Consider the following 24,916-nt stretch of genomic DNA (forward strand, 5'->3'; position numbering starts at 1 on the left):
AATTAATATTCTCAGTTTCTCTTCATATAACTTTAATCATAGCATTTTATCCTCCCCCCCCCCTTTTTTTTGGAAAGTCTTTAGCAATCAGGAAAGTGACTTGGATCACTAGGAAGTTCTTTGGAACTGGGATCTTTTTTCTTTTCTTCCAATACTTCCTATATTCTGATGTAACTTAAAAGAGGTTTCTCTTCTACCTTCTGTTAAAGACACTTCAGGAAGCAGTACCTTTGATGAAAAAATAGGAAAGATGAACAAYGAATACTGCAATTAAAGAGTTGGTGTCCTACATGGAACTTACACTGACAGKTTTTTTTTTATTTATGAATGTGCAATAGTTCTAAGACTTATTCCATAGCATCCAAAGCTGAATACTTAAATAATTAAAATGAAGAAGTAATTAAAATATATCCTGTTAATCTTCTTGATGTACCTACATTCTATGTGCTGTGGTTTGACACTAAGATACTTGAAGTGGTTTTTTACTGGATCCAGTAACAACAGTAGTCATTATTGCATATTTGAGCATATTTAAACTCAAACACAGTCTAGGTGAAGAAGAACCACTGTTTCATCATACTATTGTAGGTGGCTATTTCTTTATGGMCTCCTTCTCATCTAATAGGCAGCCCTTTCTGACCATAAGCTATGCTAGCTATATATGCAGTATAACCATGACTGGTATTTTTTATATCTGGCTTTGGAAGTAAGAAATTTAGATGTTAAAGTTTTGAGAAACAAATGAATGAGCTCTTTCTTCTATGACACACAGAGAATTTCCTGAACAGCTGACTGTTCTGAAGTAACTTTGCTGAGTGATGCATGCATAGGAGAGAAAAATAAGATGTGGCATCATTTTCTGCTGAATTCAATCCTTATGCAGCAGCAACTATTTGCTGTTAGATTCTGATGAATTTTTTTCCATAAAATGTTTTATTGATTGCTTTTCATCAAAATTTTAGTGATTCAACCTGAATAAAAATTGAGTGTATGAAATCTGTGCTATGAAATTCCATAGCATATTTCTGGTAAGAGATATATATATATATACATATTTATATTTGTATTTAAATTTTGATTTCTGAGACAGTTCTCATGAAGTAGTATCTCAGACRTTTCACAAAGGCATTGAAATATGAATTACTGAAGTTTTAAGGATCATATTCTTTCTACAGTGTTATAAAATTGTCAGAACTGTTTAGAAAAAACAGTTGATAACTGAATAAATAATGCAAAACTCAGTAATTATATGTAAAAATTTACTGTGCTAAATAAAACAGTGCAACTCATTAGGCTAAATAATGAGTTTCTTTGTACAATTAAACATTTGTTCTTTTGAAAAATTTCTTTGATATAATAATAAATGAAAATTGCCAAGCCTATGGATAGGATTAGTTAGAATATCTTTTTAATTTAAAWTTTTCATTATAATTATGAATTTTGAAACCTTTCAGTTGAAACAAAACTTGTTTTTAATCCTCTAATTACTGATTTTATAATACAAAKTTCAGGCTGTTTAAGGAAAGCAGGTACTATCAACATAAAATTCTTCCTATATGGAGCATCTTATTTTCCTGAGGCTCCTATACCCTCTCAAAATTGTGATGAGCTCAGTTCTCATTTTCCCATTACTTCATTCTCACCCTTCCCTCTTGACCTGAACCAAAGACTCTGGAATTTCTGGCTTTAGACTTATTGTAATTGACATGGAAGGGCAGCGACCAAGGAAAGCTGATTATATCACTTTCTTAGATGACTCCAGAGCAGAACGATAAATGAAATGACTCCAAGTAAACTGCATTATGATGAGGATTRCTTCTCTGTAAGCAGTAGTAAGTGAAAACCTTGAGAAAAAAGARGAACTGAGCATCAAAGTGAAATGACTCTAAAACGTTACCCATTTTTAAAGTGAATTAGAGGTCACTGGTGTTACTGTAAGACTTGTGTTCATGTAAGACACTTACTTTTGGCTTCAAATTTCGCTCATTCTCTTTTTCTTTCACTAATAAACACTCTAACTTGAAAAATATTATTTGAAAACTTCAAAATTTCAATTTGATTCTGGARTTTTCTTAGTCCTACAGTTGTTTCCATATTAAGCAATATGCTCATTTTCCTAGGACATTTTTGGTTAGAGGTACCAGGAATTTATATAAAAATAGGCACTAGGGATTATTTCCACCAATGAGACATATTTAATCTTTATAACATAGTAAAAAACAGGGTTATTGCCTCATAATGAGCTTTATGCTATGACCTCTTATCCTTAATTAATTCTRCATGTTGCCTGTCTGAGAAAATCTCGGGCACATACGCAGATTCTCAAGGAGAGTAGAGTTGCCACCATGGCTCATGTAACATCCTAGTTCTGTGTATGTTGTCAGGAATTACTGTGGAGAGGCAAAAAGTGGATAAAAAACTTCCTGATTTAAGATTAGAATATTGTCTTATAGAAATTAAGGAATCCTCTTGCTTATGACACTGGATTGTTGGCCTAGTGGGGTGAATAGAAAATTACTACTGTTTCCTAATGTCAGTGGGATTTAGATTCATAAGTAGGTCCATTAAAAGTTTTATTTTGTCATTACTATCTTGCTAGAATAATTCTGTAAACAGAAACATAGCAATTTTGAAGTTGAAATTTACGCTTTAAATATCTTACTATCTGATAATACTGATACTAATTGGAAAAAATGGAAGAGTAGTACTGGAAATAGATACTCTAGAATTAAACTGCATGATACTGAAGTCTTTATATGTTCATAATTTTGCATACTCAAGGGCATATGGGGCTGTTAATGAGTAATCTGATTAAAAAGATGAAAACAGCATGTCAAAAAATAAATTATAGCACTTGAAAATTATTTCATGTATTTCTGTATTCTTTAGTTATAGTAGTGTTTTTTTCCTTCAGTCTGTATCAGAAATTTGTAGACATAATCTCCAGTGTCTGCATGGGAATTTGGGTTTGGAAATACTGATTTATTTAGATAACACATTCTTACTCTAAGAAGCTCTTAATCTGAACATATGATGAATAATTGTGCTCCTATCAAAAAATTAGTTTATCTCCTGGAAATATTTCAATTTCCTAACCAGAGTGTTGGTATAAAGCAGTCAGATATCTGGGAAGTATTACTGCAACTCTCAGTTAGAAGTTTTAAAAAGTCAACCAGCAGRATGCTTGGCCTAAGAAAGGACCACTTCGAATAAACCCTAGCTTGAAACAGTAAAAACGATATATATACATCTATAATAATTTCATAGGRGGAATGCTGCAAAAGTATGCTCTTGAAAGATGAGAGAAACTTGTATTTGCCTGTGCCCTGCCTATTCTTCCATATTCCTTAAGGGATATCACAATAAACAATAATTCATAATTTGTGTGTTCAACTTGTTGTAAGTGTGCCTTTATAAACAGAAATCTCTTACTGATGTGGTCAGTGCCTCCCTTTTTACCAACCTAGCCATAAAACCAGTGATAGACAACCTTAYTCTAGTCCTCACATATTTTGTTTGTACTGTATGCTATTCTAACAAAAGCTGATTATAGAAAAGAGGGAGAAAACCACTTTCATTTCAAATAAACTATTGATTTAGAGGAAATAAAGCCTTATATTGAAAGTGTGTTGGATAATGCCCTTTTGGCTGAGAAAAGGGCCTGTTACTGAAAAGAAATCTCACAGGGTGGAAAATGCACTTGATTTAGCTTGGAAAGTTGAACTAAGCCTTTCGGTTTCAGATTTGTCTTTTTTCACTTCAGCATGTCTGCATGTGTTTTCCAGAAGGAATGCTGTGAGGGGATTAAAACTTTCTTCTTTAGTAAAAACATTTCTATGTMTTATGTAAAACAAATGGGGCATACCATTGTAAAGTCTTTTTTTATTTCCTCCCCCAGTTACAGAAACTTGAAAAATGGACAATCTTGTGTGTTGTTGTTGTTGTTGTGGAGTTTTTTTAATACAAAAAATACAAATCAAATATTTCTAAGAAGATATGCTCTTTCTTTTCTTTTAAACTTCAGACATGGGATACAGAACTGGAGAGATCTGCAGAGTCTTGGGCTGAAACCTGCCTGTGGGAACATGGGCCTGCCAACCTCCTTCCATCAATTGGACAAAATTTGGGGGCACACTGGGGAAGGTAGCTTAAGATAGCGTTTTATAATATATATGCTCTTTGRAATTTCACAAAATTTGCTTATTACTTAAAGGAAAAATGATAGAAGGTATAGCTTTTCAGTGATCTAATAGACTGTTACTGGTTTTCGTAGGTACAGGCCTCCAACGTTTCACGTCCAAGCATGGTATGATGAAGTGAAAGATTTCACCTATCCACATCCTCATGAATGCAACCCATATTGTCCTTACAAATGTTCTGGTCCTGTTTGTACACATTACACACAGGTATGTAGGTGGATTTGGTTTTTATTAGCTATGGGAAAGAGCAATCAAGATCTCCAGTTAGGTCACTCAGTGACGCACAGAACTTATTAGTATCACAGCATTAATCTTATAGTATATTCCTTAGTGCAAAAAACACAAAAGGAACTTGTGGTTTATTGCATTTCATAATTACAGTTATTGGACATGGGTGACGATGAGTATGGTTGTCATAGAAATCTTTAGATTTCTTCCTCATAAATATCACTTCCTTAACAAGGTTTAAGGAAAAAGTTCACAGAACCCAATACTAAGTGCCCTTTGCACAATCTACTCTCAATATTGGCTGGTGGGTAGGTGACCTTCCATTTTGGAATATGATGAACAAATTACAGCACATAAAAACAAGGTTTTCTTAGGTGAATTCATGAGAACAAACAACAATTACGAAATATTCCTTTAACTTCAGGAAGATTTTGAAATTGTGTAAAAACATCTTTATTTGGTACTCCTGAACTCTGATGTATGTAGTCTGGATTTTTTCAGAGGACAACCAATCATATTTTCAGTAAATAGGAAGCACACAATTCTCAGATTATACTAAAATCTATGCTTTTTGTATATTACTAGAAAAATTCAAAATTATTATTTTTCACCTTTTAATTTTCYGGGTTTTTTTACTAGTGTATTTTACCATTATACCTAATTTTAAGGCACAGTTCATTAAGACGTGTAATTTTAAGAACAATTCCATGTTCTTATTTACCATTTTTTWAAAAATACCTATATAATTGCACCTTTCTGCCGTATGCAATATATATGTATTCTTATGCAGTACTGCTTTGTGTTAGAGATACTTCACGCTACCTATGCCTTTAAAGTCCTGAATAAACTAAACAGTTCACTTCTATTGAGTTAATGTAAATTTAGCATCTGTCAAATTTGTTTGCTTTGAACATCCCAGCCTTTGTCTTTCAGATTGTTTTGAGATTTTTGCAGTGAGAGTTATTTCAGCAGATGACTGAAGGAACGCRGCTGTTTAGACTGCAATGATATGAAAGCATATTAATTTAAAATCGTGTTACCTATCATAGAATTGATTCTTCTGGTCTGTGAAGTTTCTTTGTGAATGTTTACATTGCTTTCTCTCACTGCTAACACCTCTGTCAGTCTAACCAACCTAAATTTCTCTGGATTCTTAGGTGGCACTGAGAACTCCAGGGCACAGGAAGCTAACTTCTTGTATATCAAAATTTTGCATTCATTTTAATTCCAAAAATTTGCTATTCAGCTGATACTTTGTAAATATTTACTGTTTACTCCATCTTCAAATACATACTTAGATCAGTTATTGTAAACAAGAGCCATATCTTTTGTATCTACATAAAGCTTTTCTCTTTTCTTTTTTCTCTCCTCTCCTCTCCCCTCCTCTCCTCTCCTCTCCCCTCCTCTCCCCTCCTCTCCCCTCCTCCTCTTCTCTTCTCTTCTCTTCTCTTCTTTTTTCTTTTCTTTTCTTTTCTTTTCTTTTCTTTTCTTTTCTTTTCTTTTCTTTTCTTTTCTTTTCTTTTCTTTTCTTTTAACTTAATTGCCTGTTGTCAGTTGAAATAATGTTACTTATGACCACAGTTATGTTTATAACAGAGGGGAATATAGCATCTCTTTTGTGATCTCAATTTTATAAATTGAAGTTTTTAGACAGTTTTTGTTTTGTGTTGATCAGCTTTGGTTTTCACATGTCTTTCTCTTTCCTTTTCCATAGGTTGTTTGGGCTACGAGTAGCAGAATAGGTTGTGCAATTAATTTGTGTCATAACATGAACATCTGGGGACAGATTTGGCCAAAAGCAGTCTATCTTGTATGCAATTATTCTCCTAAGTAAGTAAGGTGACACCCAAAAATATCTTGAGGGGACAAAGTGCTTTATAATCCAGAAAATAATCCAAAAGAGAATTGATCTGAGTTTTCTGGGTTTTGTACTGTTATAAAGTAAAGTATTGTTCCCAAGGCAACTTTGGCTGCACAAGTACTCTTGTGATTTTCTAGAGCTTCTGTTTTATTACCTGACTCTGTATTAGCATTCARCATCAGCGATCTTCATTGTAGTGTGATGTTTGTCCAGATAGTAAAYGGAGCTCCTCATTGTAATTTTAAGGAATGTGTAAAATGAAACCTGTAATTAAGATCAAATTCTATAGGATATTCCATTTAGGAGAGTGAAGCCCTGTGCTCATGTAGTTGAAGAATTTAGTCTTGTGGTGTAATGCTGGTATAAAAAGATCTCACATCAGCAGTACTTAGGTTTATTCTTCAAAGACTTTTCAATAGCTTTTTGCATTTGATTTATCAAAACAATATCCACTGATTTGCACCATTTATTTGTTCACATTGAATATTGTTTATTAYTCATGTCTTTATTGTTTACTAATGCATTTTTTTTTAGAGGTAACTGGTGGGGTCATGCTCCTTATAAACCTGGTCGCCCCTGTTCTGCTTGTCCCCCTAGTTTYGGAGGAGGTTGCAGAGAAAACCTTTGTTACAGGGGTACGTACTATTTCAACAGTACAGCTATAAGTGGTCAGAGAAGTGTAACCTTTTGCATTCTTTCTTCATTATATTTTAAGAGAGTGGAATAGAATGTATTATCTATGTGCCCAAAGAACTGGTAGGAACCTACTTTACTAAGAAGCAGTTTACTGCTTTACTATGCTTTACTATGAAGCACTTCACTTCACTTACTGAATTTATGTGCTGTCATACGTGAGGCTGAGCCTACCTGAAAGGAGTGGAGTATATTAAACTCCTACTGATTTTAGTGGTAATTGAAAGCTTTTAGTACACAAAGGTGTAGACTTTGGCGGTATGCTATTTGTATCCTTTTCTGTAAATTATAGTTGAAGTCTATGCAGTGATTTGTTTATAGGGAAACATGTTAGTTCAGTGACATAGCCACATACATTRCTATAATAAAAGTCAAGACAAGACCAGAAGGCATCATTAATTAAACAAAATATCAGCTGATTATTAATTCCCTACAATTTTCATGGTTTTATTCTTTCTTACTTCGTAGCATTGAAATGGACCATATTATGAAGCTGCTATTTCTTATTGTTTAATTTTTCTTACAAGTAACTTACCAGATTATTATTTTAATATTTCTTCATCTATTCATATGGACTGTAACAGTCCCACTTCTGTGGCCTTGTAGCTTCTTTAAGGTTCTTAATCTCCTGTAGATTTAATGATGTGTATTTCCAGATCGATTACATGATGCTTGAATAAAAGAGCCTCATTTCAGATGAACGTTTTTAGGAAATTGGCTCCTTTAATTATGAGTTAACTAGCAACTTTTTAAATCTCTTTCAACTGCTAATAGAAATAACAGCTTTGATCTATGGATTTTTCTGATGGCATAAAGAAAATGCTAAAACAGGAGTGCTGGGAGCATTTTCGTACCTCAGTGGTGCTATCTGTGCTAGAAAAATTCTACCTTTGGTCGTCATTAGAAAGATACATGAGATGTATTATTAAGTTTGAGAGCTTCTTATGAAGCAGTTCCTTGCTTTCCTGTGCATATTCAACCACTATTTTATGAGAACAAAGCTGTGATACTAAAACAAGGGATTTACATTTCACAAAACTAAAATATTTTTTGCCTGAGAAGTTATTCTTTTGCTTGTTTTCTGAAACAGAGGGTTCAGAAAGGCTTTATTCTCCCCATGAACCAGAAGAGGAGACCAATGAGATTGAACGGCAGCGATCCAAAGCCCAGGATGCAACAGCACAAAGCCGGCCGAGGGCTCATTCACCTTCAAGCTCCACAGGCACTGATGACAGTGAGAAAAATGAAGTAATAAGCACACAGCAAATGTGTAAGGAATTTAGCTGATTTGCAAGTAGTCAAAAATCTTGAATTATGTAGTATCAAATTCATTACAGTGAAATTGCTTTTTGTTTATTTTAGCTCAGATTGTTTCATGTGAAGTAAGGCTAAGAGATCAGTGCAAAGGAACAACTTGCAATAGGTATGGTAAATTTTACTGTTGTCATCTTGAGATTGTTTTAAAAGGCTGTATTTGTATGTGAGCTGAAATATTTTCCATTTTTATAATCCAGCGCTGTATTTTTGTAAGACCAGGTTGTATTTTATTTTCCCAGGTATGAATGTCCTGCTGGCTGTTTGGATAGCAAAGCCAAAGTTATCGGAAGTGTACATTATGAAATGGTAAACATTTTTAATTGCATTTTTTTTTAGCAGTAGAATGTTTAATGAGATATCTTTTTTATTGGAATACTAGCTAAAATAATATTAAGAATGTATTTTGAAGAAACCAGCATTTACCAAAAACAAAATCTTACACCAAGTGTCTAAGGTTGCATCAGACTATCAAAGTTTACTTCTGTTCTGCATATGCTATCTGGCTGTACATCATACTTCTAATGGTTGCGCAGAAACAGAATTTGTGTTTCCAGATGTCCAGAGTTTAAGTAAAAAGAGAAATACAGCAATCTGTGGATATTATCATATATCCTTTAATCTTATCCTTTAATAAGACAGATCTGCTTGTATGATCTTAAGGCCTTACTGAAAATGTACAGTTCTATACTTATATTATGTTGTATCACTATGCAGAACTAAAAGAAAGTATCAGATATAACARCTACAGTGAATGAGTCTGTTTTGTCTCTGAGTATGGCAGAATGATGTTTTCTTCAGTTGAGATAGTACCTATCCTGACCACATCAAACTAGATTTAATGCCAGAAGCTTATCACTGTATGTAAAAAACTGTTTTTTTCACATTAAATTACAATGGAAAATAGTATTTTGTCTGCTATGGAATTGTTTTCCCYTCTGCTTTTCAGCAATCCAGTATTTGTAAAGCTGCCATCCATTATGGCATCCTAGATAATGAAGGTGGTTGGGTTGATGTCACTAGGCAAGGAAGGAAAAATTACTTCATCAAATCTTACAGAAATGGCATTCAATCAATTGGGTAAGTTTCTTTAAAATTACAATGTATGAAAAGTTCTGCACCCATTTCTTTTTTATTTCTCAAAAAATATATCACAATAATAATGTTTTGCCCTTTTTATCACAAAGAATGTGAAAATACTATGAAAAGACATGTTGAAATACAGGTATTGTATCTATTTTGCAGGTTTAGCCACTGTTTAATGGCATATAGAAAAGTGACAGAATAATCAAGGAAAAGGAGGTGAAATAGAAAAGTGACAGAATAATCAAGGAAAAGGAGATGAAATAATTTGCTAAGTCCCTTGGGCAGTAAATTAGTATTTATAGTTAAACAATCTCAATATTTTAAGAATTCAGTTAATTCAGTTAATTATAAATTCATAGATGTATAAAAATAGTGCATACTGATATTAAATCAGGTTGTTTTAATTATTTTGGACAAAGCTGATAATATTTTCAGGGTTGGCCCATATACACACTAATCTATGACAATAAAATGACAAAGTAGTGATCTTACAAATATGTTCTTAGAAGTGCTCTCATACTGTCCATACAAGCAATGTGAACAAAGTATAAAATACACATGGTCATATAAGCATTTGATAATTTGATTAGAAGACATGATTTACGTATGATGTCTTACTCAAGTATTTTGCACAACTTCTGCATTTGCCAGTGATGATGGAGTAATATCAAAGACTTTGGAAGCTTCATTTGGAGACGTATCAYAGTGTTCAGGTGCTTGCTTGAAGTGCTCTTGTAACTGTTGCTTATGAAAGCAGATGCAAATACTTGTTGATAGACTAAAAGAAAAACAAGAAAAGAATAACAGTAGAGAATACCTACTATTGCCATTCATAATTATCCATTGATAAGACAACATCAATATTAGCATTCACAAATCTCGTATATTACTGTTATCTACAAACTATGCTCTAGCCCATTAACTAGTTCTCTTATTTTTTCTCAGYAAATACCAGTCTGCTAATTCCTTCACAGTCTCTAAAGTAACAGGTTAGTATTTATTTCTTATAATTTTAGTATTACTTTGAATTTTTTTCCCAAATAGCACACATTTATTGGTTTCTGTTTTCCTGTCTTCAGTTCAAGCTATCACGTGTGAAACAACAGTGGAACAATTGTGCCCGTTTCAAAAACCAGCCTCACACTGTCCAAGGTAAAATTCTTTAAATATTCTATTAATTTGAAGTGCTGCCGTGTTTTCTGTCAGAGTTACTGGTTAACTCTAGCTGTCGTTGACAAAGATGATTAGTACCTGCGCAGATCTTTAAAAACTAAAYGAGAAATGTTTTACTGACATTTAAGTCTTTGATCTAAGCGGAAGGCCAAGTAGATAAAGATGATCTACCTATAAAGATCTTTGGCATATCATAGTGAAATAGTCATTGGTTAGAGTAAGACTGCAAAGAAAGATGCATTTTTCTGTTTCATTGTGTACTACTACACCTATGTATCTTTGGTACAATACACTTGACTTCARTTTATCCATCTGTAAAACACATGTAATAAAAGGAATAGATAGAGACTTTTGTCATAGAAGTAACCAAATTGTTTGGGTGTTTTGGTTTTCCAAAAAAATAAAAGTAGATTGTTAAAGTAGGATGTGATCTACATGTCAGTTAGTAGCTTTCAGTTAAATGTGTGTGCCATTTCTTTGAAGCCTACATTTCCACTCATCGAAAGAAGCCTGTGCCTCAATATTTTGAGGAAGGAAATCAGTAACAGTTCTTAAAGCCATAGATGAGTCAAAGGTAAATACACCGTAGCATGATTTACCGCAAGTTAAGCTGGAGATATCCAGAGGAGTACTTTCATAGCAATCCTACAGCCAATACAGGAAGCAAGCACAAAGCCAGAACTGCTAGGAAAACATCCCTTCATGTAGCACTTGGGTCCGTGGACTTGTTTGGTGTTTGGCTATGACTCCTGGTTTTCTGGATGGAAGATGTGTAGAAATAAATGAAGGAGTGGAATGCAGGAATGGATGGATAAATTTCCATGCTTCTGCCTCCTTTAATTTTCTATTTCATTATTAAAAACTAGAACTAGCTTCATTAAGAGAGAAATAGCACCTGTTTTTAAGAAAATTGGAAAAAATACATTAAAAAACACTGATTAATTCTGATGTATCAGATTAAAGAACTTCATGGCAGTAGTGACCCATTCAAGGCTCTGCCTGCAATTCTGAAAGTGTAGTCTCAAGTGTTACAAGCAGTAGTCAGTTAAGGCATTGATTGTACAACCTCATTTTTGCTTCTCACGTCCTAATCATAAATCAGCAGCTCTTCAAAGGCCTGTCTGACGTCATACTTCCTTTGGACAAAAATCTCACTCAGCTGCATCCAGCCTGTTTTGATTGCCCATCTGATAACACTGTAGCATGCCTGAGGGCTATGGCGTGCCAGATATCAAACCAGAAGGGGGATTGTGTCCCAGGGAAGAGTGCTTGTCCAGGGCAGTCCATGTGGGATTGTGCCAAAGCCATCAAGACATGATCATTTTTACACTCTCAGAGTAGATTTGGTGCTTTAGTGGCATTTCCTTGTTGTACCGTACCATAATTAGCAAATAAGATGCTTGTCACCTATAGTAGTGTTAGCTTCCGGATGTTGCAGTGCATTTTAGAGCTGAGGCAGCATGAATCACAGAGAGTTTTTCTCACAGAAGGTTAATAGAAAGGGCCTAAGTAAAGATGGTCTTCCTCTCGGTAGCTCTTTGGTGTCCTAGAATCAGCTAAGATTCCTAGAATCACCTAGGAGATGTTCCTAAAGTTTTCATTTTAGCCACAAATATCAACTACTCACCCTCATTATTACTAAATTGGCTTGCATCAACATCTTGCATCAACATTGGCTTGGTCATCAGCATCATAACAGGCCAGGCCTCAACCAGATTTTTTGTTTCCTAAGAAAGGTATTAATCTGTACAGGTTAGATAGGATGAGGCAGAAACAGCTGATAATACAATGATGTGACCAGTCTCTCTTCCCACTGACTTTTCTACTGGACCTCACACACATAGAACAAGGAGACCACCTGGTATTCCAAGGAAAAGAAGACAACCAGACCCACAGAGATGTGTTCTCATGTACCTTGCTTGAACCTCAGTTTATGTCAGCAATGCTTTTTGCCCATGGTAGCAAAGACTCAAAGGCTGATCAGTATGGACCATCTGTATGTGTCATCAATTAGATTTATACTCAGTAATGCTGGTGTTGAATATGATATAGTAATACTGTAATAATCATTTTTCATAACTATATGTGCTTTATTTTCAATATCACAGGGTGTATTGTCCTCACAACTGTATGCAGGCAAATCCACATTATGCTCGTGTAATTGGAACACGAATTTATTCTGATGTAAGTAGTGTGATTTACATTGTATAATGAAATACAAAATCCTATGAAAAGATATAAAATAAAGATAATAAGATGTAACATAAATCTGTAGTCTTTCTCCATACACTAACTTTTTAAACCAAAAATCAAGATATACTAACAATCTTTTTAGAAATTCTTCATTTTTAGAGGATCTCATTTAAATTAGTAATACTCAGCTGCTGAAGATATGGAAACTTATTTGGAAGCTCAGGGTAGACTTCAATAGGATCCATATTTTCAATTTTTGATCAAAATTCCCACTGAGTTGCTCAGTATTGGCAATACTTAAACCCTTGGTTCACCTTGCCCTGTTGCAACCATAACTTATCTCAGGATTAAACTAACCAAAAAATTACTCAGAAGATAAACGTCCGTAGTCTCATTATGCTTATTTCTTATGTAGAAGTAACTATGTAGATAGTTATATATTTGTAGAAGAATTTTGATATATTTGTTTAAATTATCTGACATTGTCTTATTTCTTTAACGGACTGATCCAACTTTTTTGTCATTCTGTTGTTTAGTCAACTTTTTTCCTGCATTACTGTCCTTTCTACATCATTTTTAGTTCTGTAGTGGATGGAAATAACTAAATGATCTTTTTTTTTATGCCTCTCTTTTGTCATCTCCTTATTGAGAGGACACTTTTGTTTTGATGTCCTGAATGGATGATTCCACAAAGCAGATAGAATTTTTGTGATTTTCCTGCAAATTCTTTAGGCTTAAATATACATGTGTATGTATGTAGATATATATTAYGTATATGTATATGACTACTTCCGCGAATGTTTAGGCCACATTCATTCATGTTATGAACAAGAATTTGCTTGCACAAATATTCGTAAAAAGTAAATAAACATTAACAAATTTTAAAACTGATACAAAAAGATATGTTAACAATACCATTTTTGCAGTATTCATGAGATTTTAGTCAAACATTTCCTTTCCTAGCTATTTGCCTGATCAGTCATTTATTCTTAAAATAATTTAATACTTTACTGCTTTTTGTCTTCTCTATGTTACTGAAAAACAGTGTCCTCTGATTCATCACACAATTTTTACTTTTTTTTTTATCCCATTCCTTTTTTATTCCTTTGAGATTGCTGCAAGTATTCCTAACTCAACTGAATCAAAAACCCCGTTATTTCATCCTCTGTTCTTGCAGTCTGTTAGCTATTGTCTCTTTGTCTGAGGCAGATAAATCAGAGCTGTAGTTCATATAGCCAGTGTCTATAAATGTTTGTGTGTGCAGTTTTCATGTAACACCCATCTTCTTCCCCCCCCCCATAGATTGTCTTTTTTGTTGATCCCTTTTGTTTCTCTTGACTTGAGGTAGATTGCAAGGTCTTTAAAACAAAAATATGGCCTTGTTCTGTGTGTGTAGTACAAGGAGGTCCTTTCTTGAATAACATTATTATGATATAAATAAGAACTGTAGTAAATGTCACYGTCGGAAGACAAAAGTACAAATTACTCATTCTTCTTATGGTCCAGAGACATTGCCATCTCTGTGCTTTGTGTCCCTGCTGGCCTGGTTGCTAATAGTTTCCACATGGCAATACTTTGTCCTATTGGGAGGCTAAGGAAAAAAAGAGATTTCCTGCTTTCCTGTACTGAGGATTTGGCACCACTTTTCAACTTTGGTTAATCCAATTTGTCTAAAACTTACTGAATCTTATTTCTGGAAATTCAGTATTATGTCATGCCAATGAGTATTTTAATAATATTTGTATTTTTAAAACTCTTCAGCATCAACTCATTATTGAAATAAAGTAAAAAAAAATGTTGAGAAATGAATCAAATTAGATTTGATGTGATTGTCAGAGCTCCCTTGGAGATGATCTTGCAGAATCTGCCTATATGGATGTTATTCATTGTTTTTGCTCTTAGTCCCTGGATTGTGGAGATGCCAGAATAAACATATTTACATAACAAAATGAGTATTTTTGAATAGCTAAAGTTAAGTTAAAAATAAGTTAAAAATTCTTCCACTTATAGAATTATTTGATAAAAAAAGGTTTTATTTTAGTGGACACACCTTAGATGTGCATATGGCACAAGAATTTTGTTACCACATTCCAGTTACCTTATAACAATTTGGAGAGAGTTTAAGTTTTTTATTTATCTTGTTGTTTTCACAGTAAGTGGCATTTTAACAAAGACAATCTCTTATAAAAACAGTGAATCTAAGTTATGAGGACTAATTGAGCAATTCTTTAAAAAATTGAACTACCCCTTTTGACTCGTACAGGTCAGCCTACATCTTTTGTCTCTAGAATTTGATGGAGTTCGTATTGTCTGAGGATTTTGACTATACTAATCTTTGTTTTAATAACCATATATGGAGGTATTTCCCTAATTCATAATTCTCTGCTGTAGTAAATTGTAAACATTGTGATAGGAACAGAACTGTTAAGTAGTTCTATAGTCCAGTCATACTGTGGGAGAGAGGTTTGTGGTTAAAATGCCTTTGCAGATAATGCTATGCTATGGTAGATATTTGGTATTTTGCTGAGTAGCTGAAGAAGGAAAATAATTAAGCAGCTTGGTATTCAGATGCTATGACCTGTTAAATAGTAACAAATTTCAGAGGGTTCACAGCACAGCAATAAAGCAGGGTCATATAATGCTGTATGAAATGTTTATGTTAACTTAAAAAATAATGCTTTGTGTATCCTTCATAGTGTGTTCATGAAAATTAAAGAAACAAACACAAGTCTCTGGCAAAGACTTCCAAGGACTATTACAAGATTGCTAATATAAATTTAACTTACAAATACTGTGCTGAAATTGAAGACAGACATAGGTGTGAAATTATGATTCTGCTTAAATTAATGGGAGTTTCACCATAACACTTTAGTTCAAGGGACTGTGAGCAGCTGCTTTAAGATCCTTAGGAGCAGGCAATGTTACTGCATTCTGWTTCCATTTAGACAAAGAACTCCAAGCTAAAAGAAGTTTATGAAAACTGAAAACAGATAATTTTTTTCTAAAAGTTAATTAATATTTACTATTTTATACTCATATTTAATCCTTCACATATTTAAACAGAATGCACATTTATGCTACATGCTTATCCACAAAGCAGCATCAGAATGCCAGTTTATTTTTCATCTGCGATGTATATGTTCARTCTGCGAGTTGACATTGGCAGCCCCATTCCTCTGTGACTTCTACCATTTCATTCCATAAAAGCCTCTTGCATTTAGCTTTAAGATGTTGCACAATAGCTTCACCATCATACTTTGGAGGTCTAACAGCCAGTTGTGGTACCAGCSCTTCCAAATGGTCTGTCTTTTATTGGAAGTAAGTTTCTAACAAGTAGTCAGTCTCTTCTGTCAAATCCTCCAACCTTCTGCTTTCTTTTTTACTTAACCAAAAGCTTCCTAATAACATTGGAACAACCAATATCTTAGCTACCCTCAGCTGTAGTTATGAAGGTATCTGTCTCTATAATGACTTACAGAAAAWGTAGGTGTAGCCTATGGGCTACAATTGCAGAGGTGACAAACTATAATCCTTCTCCTCCTGAACTGTAACTCTAGCATCTGTTTTCATTTCTCCAGTATTAGTGAAAAACTGAGTTGCTACTATATTATAATAATAGTAATTAATAGTGGTCTTCTCATTCATCACTATAGTTAATTGCTTGTAAATAATCTATACCTCTTATCTTTTGTTTCTTTAGACTATACAGCATGTGTTACAGAGGCCTTCTCTTTTTTCCTTGTGTATTTAAAATTGCACACAGTCTGGTCTGTAGGTATGCCCATGATATGAATACATAAAAGTCACTATAACCCTAAAAATAAGGAGGCTGCTGGTGTTAAGAATATAGCAAAAGTCTTGCAGCCTTGGGGGGAGGAGGAGAAAAGTACTGATGAGCATAAACTTTATCCCTTCTGGCGTGTTCAAAAACTGTAGCCAGCAGGGTGAAGGGAAAAACTCAAAAGGGCCTTTGCTAAAAAGTCTTTGCATAAATATTTTCAAACTTTTACTCTCAGAAATACTGTAATATTAAAATACAGACTATATAACAGTAACAGTGAAACTGACAACTTCTGTGGTTGCAATAAGAGTAGGAAAATAATTGCTATTTTAAATTCCTGATTTTATATAGCATTGAGATTACAAAATAGCTACAGTTACAGATAGAAATTGTTCCAATTATAACTGGATGAAATGCAACTCCTGTTTAAATAGTGGTCTGTGTGACCAGCTATTGATATTTATACTGGCTACGTTTTAAGGTTGGTCGAGGAGAGACCTATTGCAGTGAAGACTTTTTTTTCCACAAAGCTTGGTTATAAGTGGAGATTCACTGTAGCCTGAGCTACCGTTTGCAGGGCTGTGTACTGAAACAGTTTGGGACCCACAGCCTGCAGTATCTAAGCAGTCTCATTCTTCTGGCAAGCTTTAATAACGCTARAAGAGTGGTAGAGGGTCACAAGTTTCTACCAGTTATTTAAATCAACATTACTGAGATTGTAACTGAGCCATTCTTCTGTTCATATTATTTATGCTACATAGTTTCATGAGAAATGAATGCTGGGAGAATGTAGGTTTTATTCAGATGAAACTCCAGTTAAACCCACAGAGAATTTGTTCTATCTGAAGTTTGTAGAAGTAGCCCTGATATAAAAGTTCTTCTTTAGAAGTAGTTGGAGAATCTTCACCTTCTCTGACTCTTAACTCTCTTAACTCTCACTCTGAGCTAAGGAGCTAAAGTCATTAATCAGCTGTCACAGCTAAGGAAGGATTTTAGACCTCTTCTATTTGATGCTCATGTTTATACCTTTAACCTCCTTACTTTTTAATATTTGCCTGTGCCTACCTAGGAAATTGTGATGTTTGCATCAAATATGGATCATTTCACTGCTATTTGAGGGTTTTTGTGGAATTATTGCAGTCTGTTCTGCAAGAAGGTATCCCTTTGGGGCAGGACTCTTACTAGAAAAGTACGATGGCAGTGTGCATTTACTGCTCTACTGTTTGACTCTCGGTGGAGGATAAACTCTATTTCCTGATCTGTGGGACAATGATTCATGGGATTTAGGTTTGGCTTTCACTGCCTTTCTGCCACTGAAGAATTGAGAGCTGATAGAGCCTCTTGTTTTAAAAAAACTCAAAAATTTAAACTTTCTCTTGATTCTTAAACTAAAATAAACTGAAATAAATGATTTTTGATCCAGGCTGCAAAAGATCTCTGAAGACACAGTGGCTGAATTTCCTATACACTGGCCTAATTCCTATGAAACTGATGTAAATACTACAAAGCATAACATATTTATTGTATGATTAATTTTACAAAGTTTCTAGAATCAGGGTTAAACATCTCTGTTAGTTTTCTTCTAGCCAGTTTTGAAAAAAAAATGATGAATATAAACTAAATCTCTCCTCATTCTTTCTTAGATGTCCAGTATCTGCCGGGCAGCAGTACACGCTGGTGTAGTCCGCAACCAAGGTGGTTATGTTGATGTTATGCCAGTAGACAAACGAAAGGTGTACATTGCTTCCTTTCAAAATGGGATATTTTCAGAAAGGTACAGAGCCCATTTTAACAGATTACTGTTTACTTTTCATGTCAATAAGATCACCATCTTTACAAGGTCTCACATGATGTCTGTTTGTACCTGAGCAATGCTAGAAACCAAATAGGCCAAACAGGCCAGCACGGGTGATTTACAGAGCTTGTGTAACAGCTGCAGTCACGTGGGAGAAGGGTGGTACCAGAGCAGCTTGTCTCCTCTAAGCTTGTAAACCATTACTCTAAAAAGCTGCTTATGAAATAAAATAACCCCTTTGTTTATTTTGCTGATTCTATTGCAACTAACAAAATATTTGATAAGAAAATTGCCTTTACTTTCTTTGGGATTCTTTTTTCTTTAACTAGCACCAGTGATTTCTTTCTCCTGAGTTGGAGGGTCCACAATAGACCAGTGCTTGTAACTGGTCCCAAGTACATCAGTTTGTTCATTACCGATTTACATAGTATTGAACCTGTGAGCCTGGTTCATACATGATGTTCACAAAACATTTAGGCACATTTTTTTCACTTCTGTTTGTTTTTTAAATAGTTTGGTTTTAGCAGTGCTTTTTTCTGAAACACATGGAGGTGCTGTGGAAGTTCATTGAAATTATACTCAGTTCTTTAGAGAACTTTTTAGTGAGAAAATAGAGGGTTCGAGGGTTTTTTTCATATTTTTAATAACAGTGTGTGATGATGCCCCTTTTCCTCACAAACTTTACAAAAAAATGGAAACTTGTAAAATACAGCTTTTATTTGTCTAACATTAATTACTTCATTTACACATTTTTGGCTTTTTTCCCCATGACCATCCAGTTTCCCCATGACGATTTAGTTTCCCTCAGAAAGAATTCTTCCTTACAGCTACTTTTGTTCTCCATCAAAATCTCCTCACTGAGCAGGGAAGTAGCCAGAAAAAGTGTTGAATGAATATTTAAACTTTACAGTCTTGGTGAGGTTTAAAAGATCAGTGGTTTGGAGAGCAGTCCTACATAAGTTTTGAGTGAAGCCGAAGGTGAAGCATTGTAGTACAGTTGCCAACTTACTCTATTGAAAGTTGCATCCTTTCTAACTCTCACTTGCATTTCCCTTTCCTTCTCAGATATGCCTCATGTAGGATTTCTGAAGGGGAAAAGGGGAAAACCATGAGACCATTAAAAGTGACATGTTAGTTCAGTTTGTAGGACATGACACCCTTCTTTTCATGATGCTTCATCACAGATGCTTTTCCTGTTTGCTTTGTTTTGAAGTTATTTATCAGTTTAGAAAGTTATCAGTATTTTAAATGCATTCCCTTTGCTTTTATAAAATATTGTTTCTCTTTTAGAAATTTGTCCAGCATATAGACAACTATGCACAAGCAATCTGTTAGGTCAGCAGGTTAGATGTCTATATAGTTATTAAAATGATGAATGTAAGATGTATGTGTTGTATGTTTTTTGTTTTCCTTTTTCCCCAAAAGCTTTTTTAAAGATTTCTTTTTAATTTTTATTTTTAATAGTTTTTTCTTTTGGTTACAACTTTTTGAAGTTTCTTAGGTAAAGTTATGTGTAGTCTCACAAGAGTCACAGTACTGTTAGAGTTGTATTTAACAGTTCAGAAAAGTTGTCATTGGAGTGTTGTGGTCTTAAAAATAACACCAGGAACATTTTTGTGTTTCAGTTTACAGAATCCTCCAGGAAGCAAGGCATTCAGAGTATTCGCTGTTGTTTGAGTCTAGTAAGTAAAATGTTTAACAGGCAAACAAAACCAGAGTGCATAGAAGAGAATAATAAAGGTCATTTCTTATAATTCCTAAAATTTGTATAAAAGTGTAACATTATTGTACAGAAGATACCTACTGCTTTCCACCAAAAAGTTTAAATTACATATATATCTTAATGAAGAAATCTGTAAAAGTAAACATGGGAGAAAAAGTAATTTGAAAATCTATGATGGTATATAACAATATTTTGAATCCTGTGTTAAATATTGCTATATTTTCTTAGCATTTACTCCTATATAATTAATTTGAAGCTCATAAATGTTCTTTATTTTCTTCATCTGAACATATTATTGTATGGTGCTTTATATATGCCACTAACAATAATCTTAAAACTATACCATAGGGAGGCCTGAGTTTTTGTTTCCAATGTACATAAAAGAAGCCATCCCAATAATTCAATATAATAAATCATGCCTTAAAGTAAAAATATATATATATTAATTTTTTTATGATTTACAGTAGCATTAGCCATGCAAACATAAATGAAGAGTTAGACTATTTTCAATTTCATGCTAATCATAACAAGTACACATACCTATTTTTGAATAAAATGGAAAATGTGGAGAAGTCCTGGGTCATATTAGCATGTGTTCTTTACAGAAATATTTCTGAGAGAATGGGCCATTCATGTTTTAATTTCTTCAATATATTAATAAATAAAATGTTTATTGGATGCTGCTAAGCTTTTTAGTACATATAATCAATACGTTAAGGCCCAGTTCTTCACGTATTCACCTACCAGAGAGAGAGAGAGAAATTTGCATAGTCTTTGAAAACCTGAGCCTAAAAGATAATTTGTTCATATTGAGAAATGGAACAAACTGAAATTAAGGAATAAACCATCAGTTCTGCAAATCTCTACTTTACTTTTACCATGTGACTCACTCTATTTACTTAAATGGGCTTCAGCAAAAGCATAGAAATGTACACATGCAAAAAGTTTGCAAGTTGGAGGCCTTGAACCGTACATGGTGTCTGTATGCTATATATAGATATGAGCATAAATGTTAACGAAAATCTTAAAGAAAATGGTAACAAAGGCTAACTTTGCTCCTCATAACCTGGCAAATACTCCTGCAGGCCAGGAAGTATAGTGGTATGGAGCCCAGTGATGAATAAGTCATTCGTTGCTTCACCATTTTTTTTAAATTCATTTATGGTGAACAGCCTTGTGCATTAATTTTACCATATTATGGTATATGAAGAACATGTAATGGTGATACGATGTTTCTTTCTATGAAAAGTGTATTGTGCTTTAAGACTGAAAAGCTGTTAAACTTTATTTTTGGTATTTTTATTTCTGTTGTTTCCAACATGTAAACTTACTGATATTCTTCATATTTCAGAGTACTATATTCTGCCTTCTGTTTTGCTACATGTACTACCTCATGTAGTTAGGCAAGCTTTGTCAGTTTTTTTAACCTCTTTTGAATAAAATTAATTTACATAGAGCACATTTGACAGCCTTTATTTTTGGATTGTATGCCTTACCTCCAGAACTAAAATAGCAGCCACACAATGTTTACTGTTTTTGCTGACCTACACACTACAAATGTCTTGTAGGACCTAGCAGTAGGCGAGGCTGAGGTTTTGAAAGATGAAAAGGCAATTTAGGCACACAGCTTCCACTAATTACATTGGGAGTTTTATGAATAAATCTTTCAGCTGTTTTTTCAAGTTTTGACCAGGATATTTGGAAACAGATTGTTTTCTCATTTTAATCCAGAACTCTGCGTCAGAAAGTGACTGTAAAAAAGCCACCATTTTATTCAGTCCAGCTCTTTAGTGCTGTTGGTAAAGGTTGCTAGTGAGAAATATTCCTAGTTACATTTGTTGGGGTTTATACGTACATATATGTACATATGTATATATGGGTGTACGTGTGTGTGTATATATATATATATATGTATAAATAAAAATTAAAAAAATGATTCTTTCTAGCCTCATAAAGCTAAGGGTAAACTTTTAAGTTCCAGTTGTGGAATCTATGCAACTGATGAGGGAGACAAGGCATCTTTGATGGGTAACTGTTTTTGCAGGAGGAGGGAGGGAGCCATAGAAAGAAGTTTTATATAGATTCTGCGATACTGTGGTCAACCATTTCTCAGCATTTATACCAGTTGTGTCAGTAGCTTTTGACTGTTACTGGCCTCCAAGCTATTAGAAGGTTTGGGATGGACTTGCACCATCATTCCTTAAAGGAAGCAAAATAAAAAACAGTAAAAGGGCTTTCAGTATCCGCGGGTGGGTTATCAGAACATAAATGGAGTAAAACCACTTCTGAAGTTAAGGAGACACAGAACTGATGAGTGGCACATTCCGGACAAAACGATATGAAACAGATGTGGTTCCCATCTCTTGGCAAGTTGGTTGCTTCCGTGCAGCCTGATGTGGCAGCTGAGCAGCTCCCATGATCTCCTCCCCGGCCACCGGCCCCACGGAGCTGCTGTGGGATCCCTCAGGAAGCCTGCTGGGTGCTCCAGAGTCTCGGGCAGRGCAAAGAGGACGTCTGCCCTCTATTCTGACAGAGCCCCACGGGTGACGGGCTAGAGTGAAGTCCGAGAGAATGACGCAGATACGTCTGTAGTCACAACCAAAACGTYACATATGGAAATGTGTCTCCCACACCAAATTTCTGCCTCTTTCATACATTGTTTTCGTATCTCATTTATTATTGATATCTGTCTTATTCTTCTGCATGGTTTTGCTTTCTGTCCTCTCTCTCAGCCACGAAGACCATCCCATTTGCTAGGAGTTTCCAGAGGGCAGGGGCAGTGCAGTGGTGGCATGCCATCGTTGTTAATGCTTAGCAGGAACAGAGGTGGCTCTGACATCCTGCACATGTAAACGATTACTTTGAGCAGCTCTATTAATCAACATAAAAGCAATAAGAAAGGGAAATGAGCAACTTTTTCCTCACATCTGCTGCTACAAAACTTTGGAGTCCTACTGCTTTTCTACATGCAATGATTCTACCCTTTTATAACCTGAATACTCCACCTAACTTCTGCTTATTGAGAAATTCTCTCCTATGTGAAGTGTAGGTAGTAAAAGTTAATGAGAAGACACTTTTAAGCAGGTATAGAGTGAGAGCTACACATTGTTGGTTTTTTTTATATATATATACACCAGAAGTAACTATATACTTGGTGATTGTTCACAGTATTAGGTCGCATGCTATAGCATAATGAAAAAATATGGAAGAAAGTCAGCTTTTAAATGCTGAAAATTTGTTTGGTTAACCAAACAATTGCAAAATCATGATCTCAGTTTAGGATTAAAAAAACAAAAGGGTAATCAATAAGAAAGTAAAGCTTCATACTATTCATATTTGGTTTGCTTCCCATGAAGGACCTGTAAATGGCCCATAAGAAATATCACAGCTAATCAATGGCAATTCTCTGTCAAAAAAAAAAAAAAAAAAAAAAAAAAAAAARRAAAGAAAGAAAAGAAAGAAACTACTTTAATACTTCGCTATCTGCCAATTTTAATTTTTTTAAAAAAGGAATGTAAGAATGTAAACCCGTGAGATGCGATAGGACCTTAGAGCATGTGTGAAGCAGGGAAGAATACATCTGAGGCTATTCCTGTGATCCTGTGATATTTCCCATTACATGTGCTCCATGAGGAATCTTTTGGAAAGGAGGGCACAGGAAGCATTTAGAAAGGGGTCAAGCATATATCAAGTATAGTGTGCTCCCCTAATGAACTTGTCTGTAAGCATTAATTGAGGCATTTCTCTGCATCATCTGCATCACTCTCTTCTGGAGGAGCTAATTTTGTAACTAAGTAGGAGTTAGCATGAAAGCAAGGCAGTCAGACTCAGATAAATCTTAAACTGTCTTCTTTCACTATTTTGATATCTACATGAAGATTCTTTACTTGTAGGGAACYTGGGACCCATACTCATGCTAGCAGGTAGCTCATAGTACTAGCTGGACATAAATTAAGGAAACTAAGCAAAGTTTCCTAAAATTTGTGGATTGTGGGGAGTTTTAGAGCGTTTACAGACTTCCCTGTGTTTGATAGGGGATAATCTGATCTAGAAATTATATATAAAGTGTTTTTAAAAATAAGCCTAAAACACAGATTAGGATAACTTGTGTGTAAATTTGTGTAAGTAAGTCTGTAAGATAAACTGAGTTTCAAGTTTTATGTAAATGTCAGACTTCAGCTGGAATATCAGATGATTTAAAAGGACAAAAATAACTTTTTTTTGCCTATACTGATACAGCTATACATAAAAATGTATGACAATTTACTTCACATGGCAGAGATGTAACCAAGTTACATAAACAATATCTTCTGTGTGACAGTTGCTTTGAAGTATGTTTTAAATTTGACTTAACACTCAGATAACCCAGCTTCCTGTAAATGCACAAGGGAAAGTTTACTTCCTGCAATTTCTGTACTTATACAAAGGATCAGATTTAGAAATATAAATATTTGGAATTTACAAAGATTATTCATGTAGTGTAATATTCTATTTGGAAATTTATATAAGTACTGTATGAAATACTATATTGTCATATGCCTGTATTTTATATCTTAAGGCTTTTTATAGTATCTGTGGAACTCTGGGGAACTGTACAGGGAATGGAAAGCCTGAAGAGTTTTATTTTATTTAATGCACAACATGCATCTTAAAAGGCTTTAGAAATACAGATGATAGCATACTTTATTATTCAGAAAATTGCAAGTGGTTATGTAAACACATACACTGTGCGTATGGGAAAAGAAGTCATACCATCAACCTCAGCTTTAGCCTGACTTTGCTGCCAGGAGTAAATTATTAAAATAGTATTTTAAATATGGTCATTGTTATTGTTTGTTGATTGTTATTGCTATTATTATTATTAAATGAG

At 34.3% G+C, this 24,916-nt stretch overlaps 1 protein-coding gene across 2 annotated transcripts in view; it reads left to right on the top strand.

The window, feature by feature from the left end:
* CRISPLD1 (cysteine rich secretory protein LCCL domain containing 1) overlaps positions 1-20,068 on the top strand; it is a 36,460-nt gene extending 16,392 nt beyond the window's left edge. For both annotated transcript variants that reach the window (XM_085325292.1, XM_085325301.1), the window contains 13 exons: positions 4,025-4,143; positions 4,274-4,406; positions 6,142-6,257; positions 6,823-6,923; positions 8,072-8,251; positions 8,344-8,404; positions 8,538-8,604; positions 9,245-9,375; positions 10,327-10,370; positions 10,461-10,533; positions 12,663-12,738; positions 18,172-18,302; positions 19,949-20,068. In XM_085325292.1, the coding sequence (XP_085181418.1) occupies positions 4,025-4,143; positions 4,274-4,406; positions 6,142-6,257; positions 6,823-6,923; positions 8,072-8,251; positions 8,344-8,404; positions 8,538-8,604; positions 9,245-9,375; positions 10,327-10,370; positions 10,461-10,533; positions 12,663-12,738; positions 18,172-18,302; positions 19,949-20,000 (1,284 nt within the window). In that variant the 3' untranslated portion in view covers positions 20,001-20,068. The remainder of the gene's footprint in view (positions 1-4,024; positions 4,144-4,273; positions 4,407-6,141; positions 6,258-6,822; positions 6,924-8,071; positions 8,252-8,343; positions 8,405-8,537; positions 8,605-9,244; positions 9,376-10,326; positions 10,371-10,460; positions 10,534-12,662; positions 12,739-18,171; positions 18,303-19,948) is intronic.
* The last annotated feature ends 4,848 nt before the right edge of the window (positions 20,069-24,916 follow it).

The sequence above is a fragment of the Rhea americana genome, unplaced genomic scaffold (assembly GCF_003343005.1).
Source record: "Rhea americana isolate MKP2758 unplaced genomic scaffold, rheAme1 scaffold_121, whole genome shotgun sequence".
NCBI lineage: Eukaryota > Metazoa > Chordata > Aves > Rheiformes > Rheidae > Rhea > Rhea americana.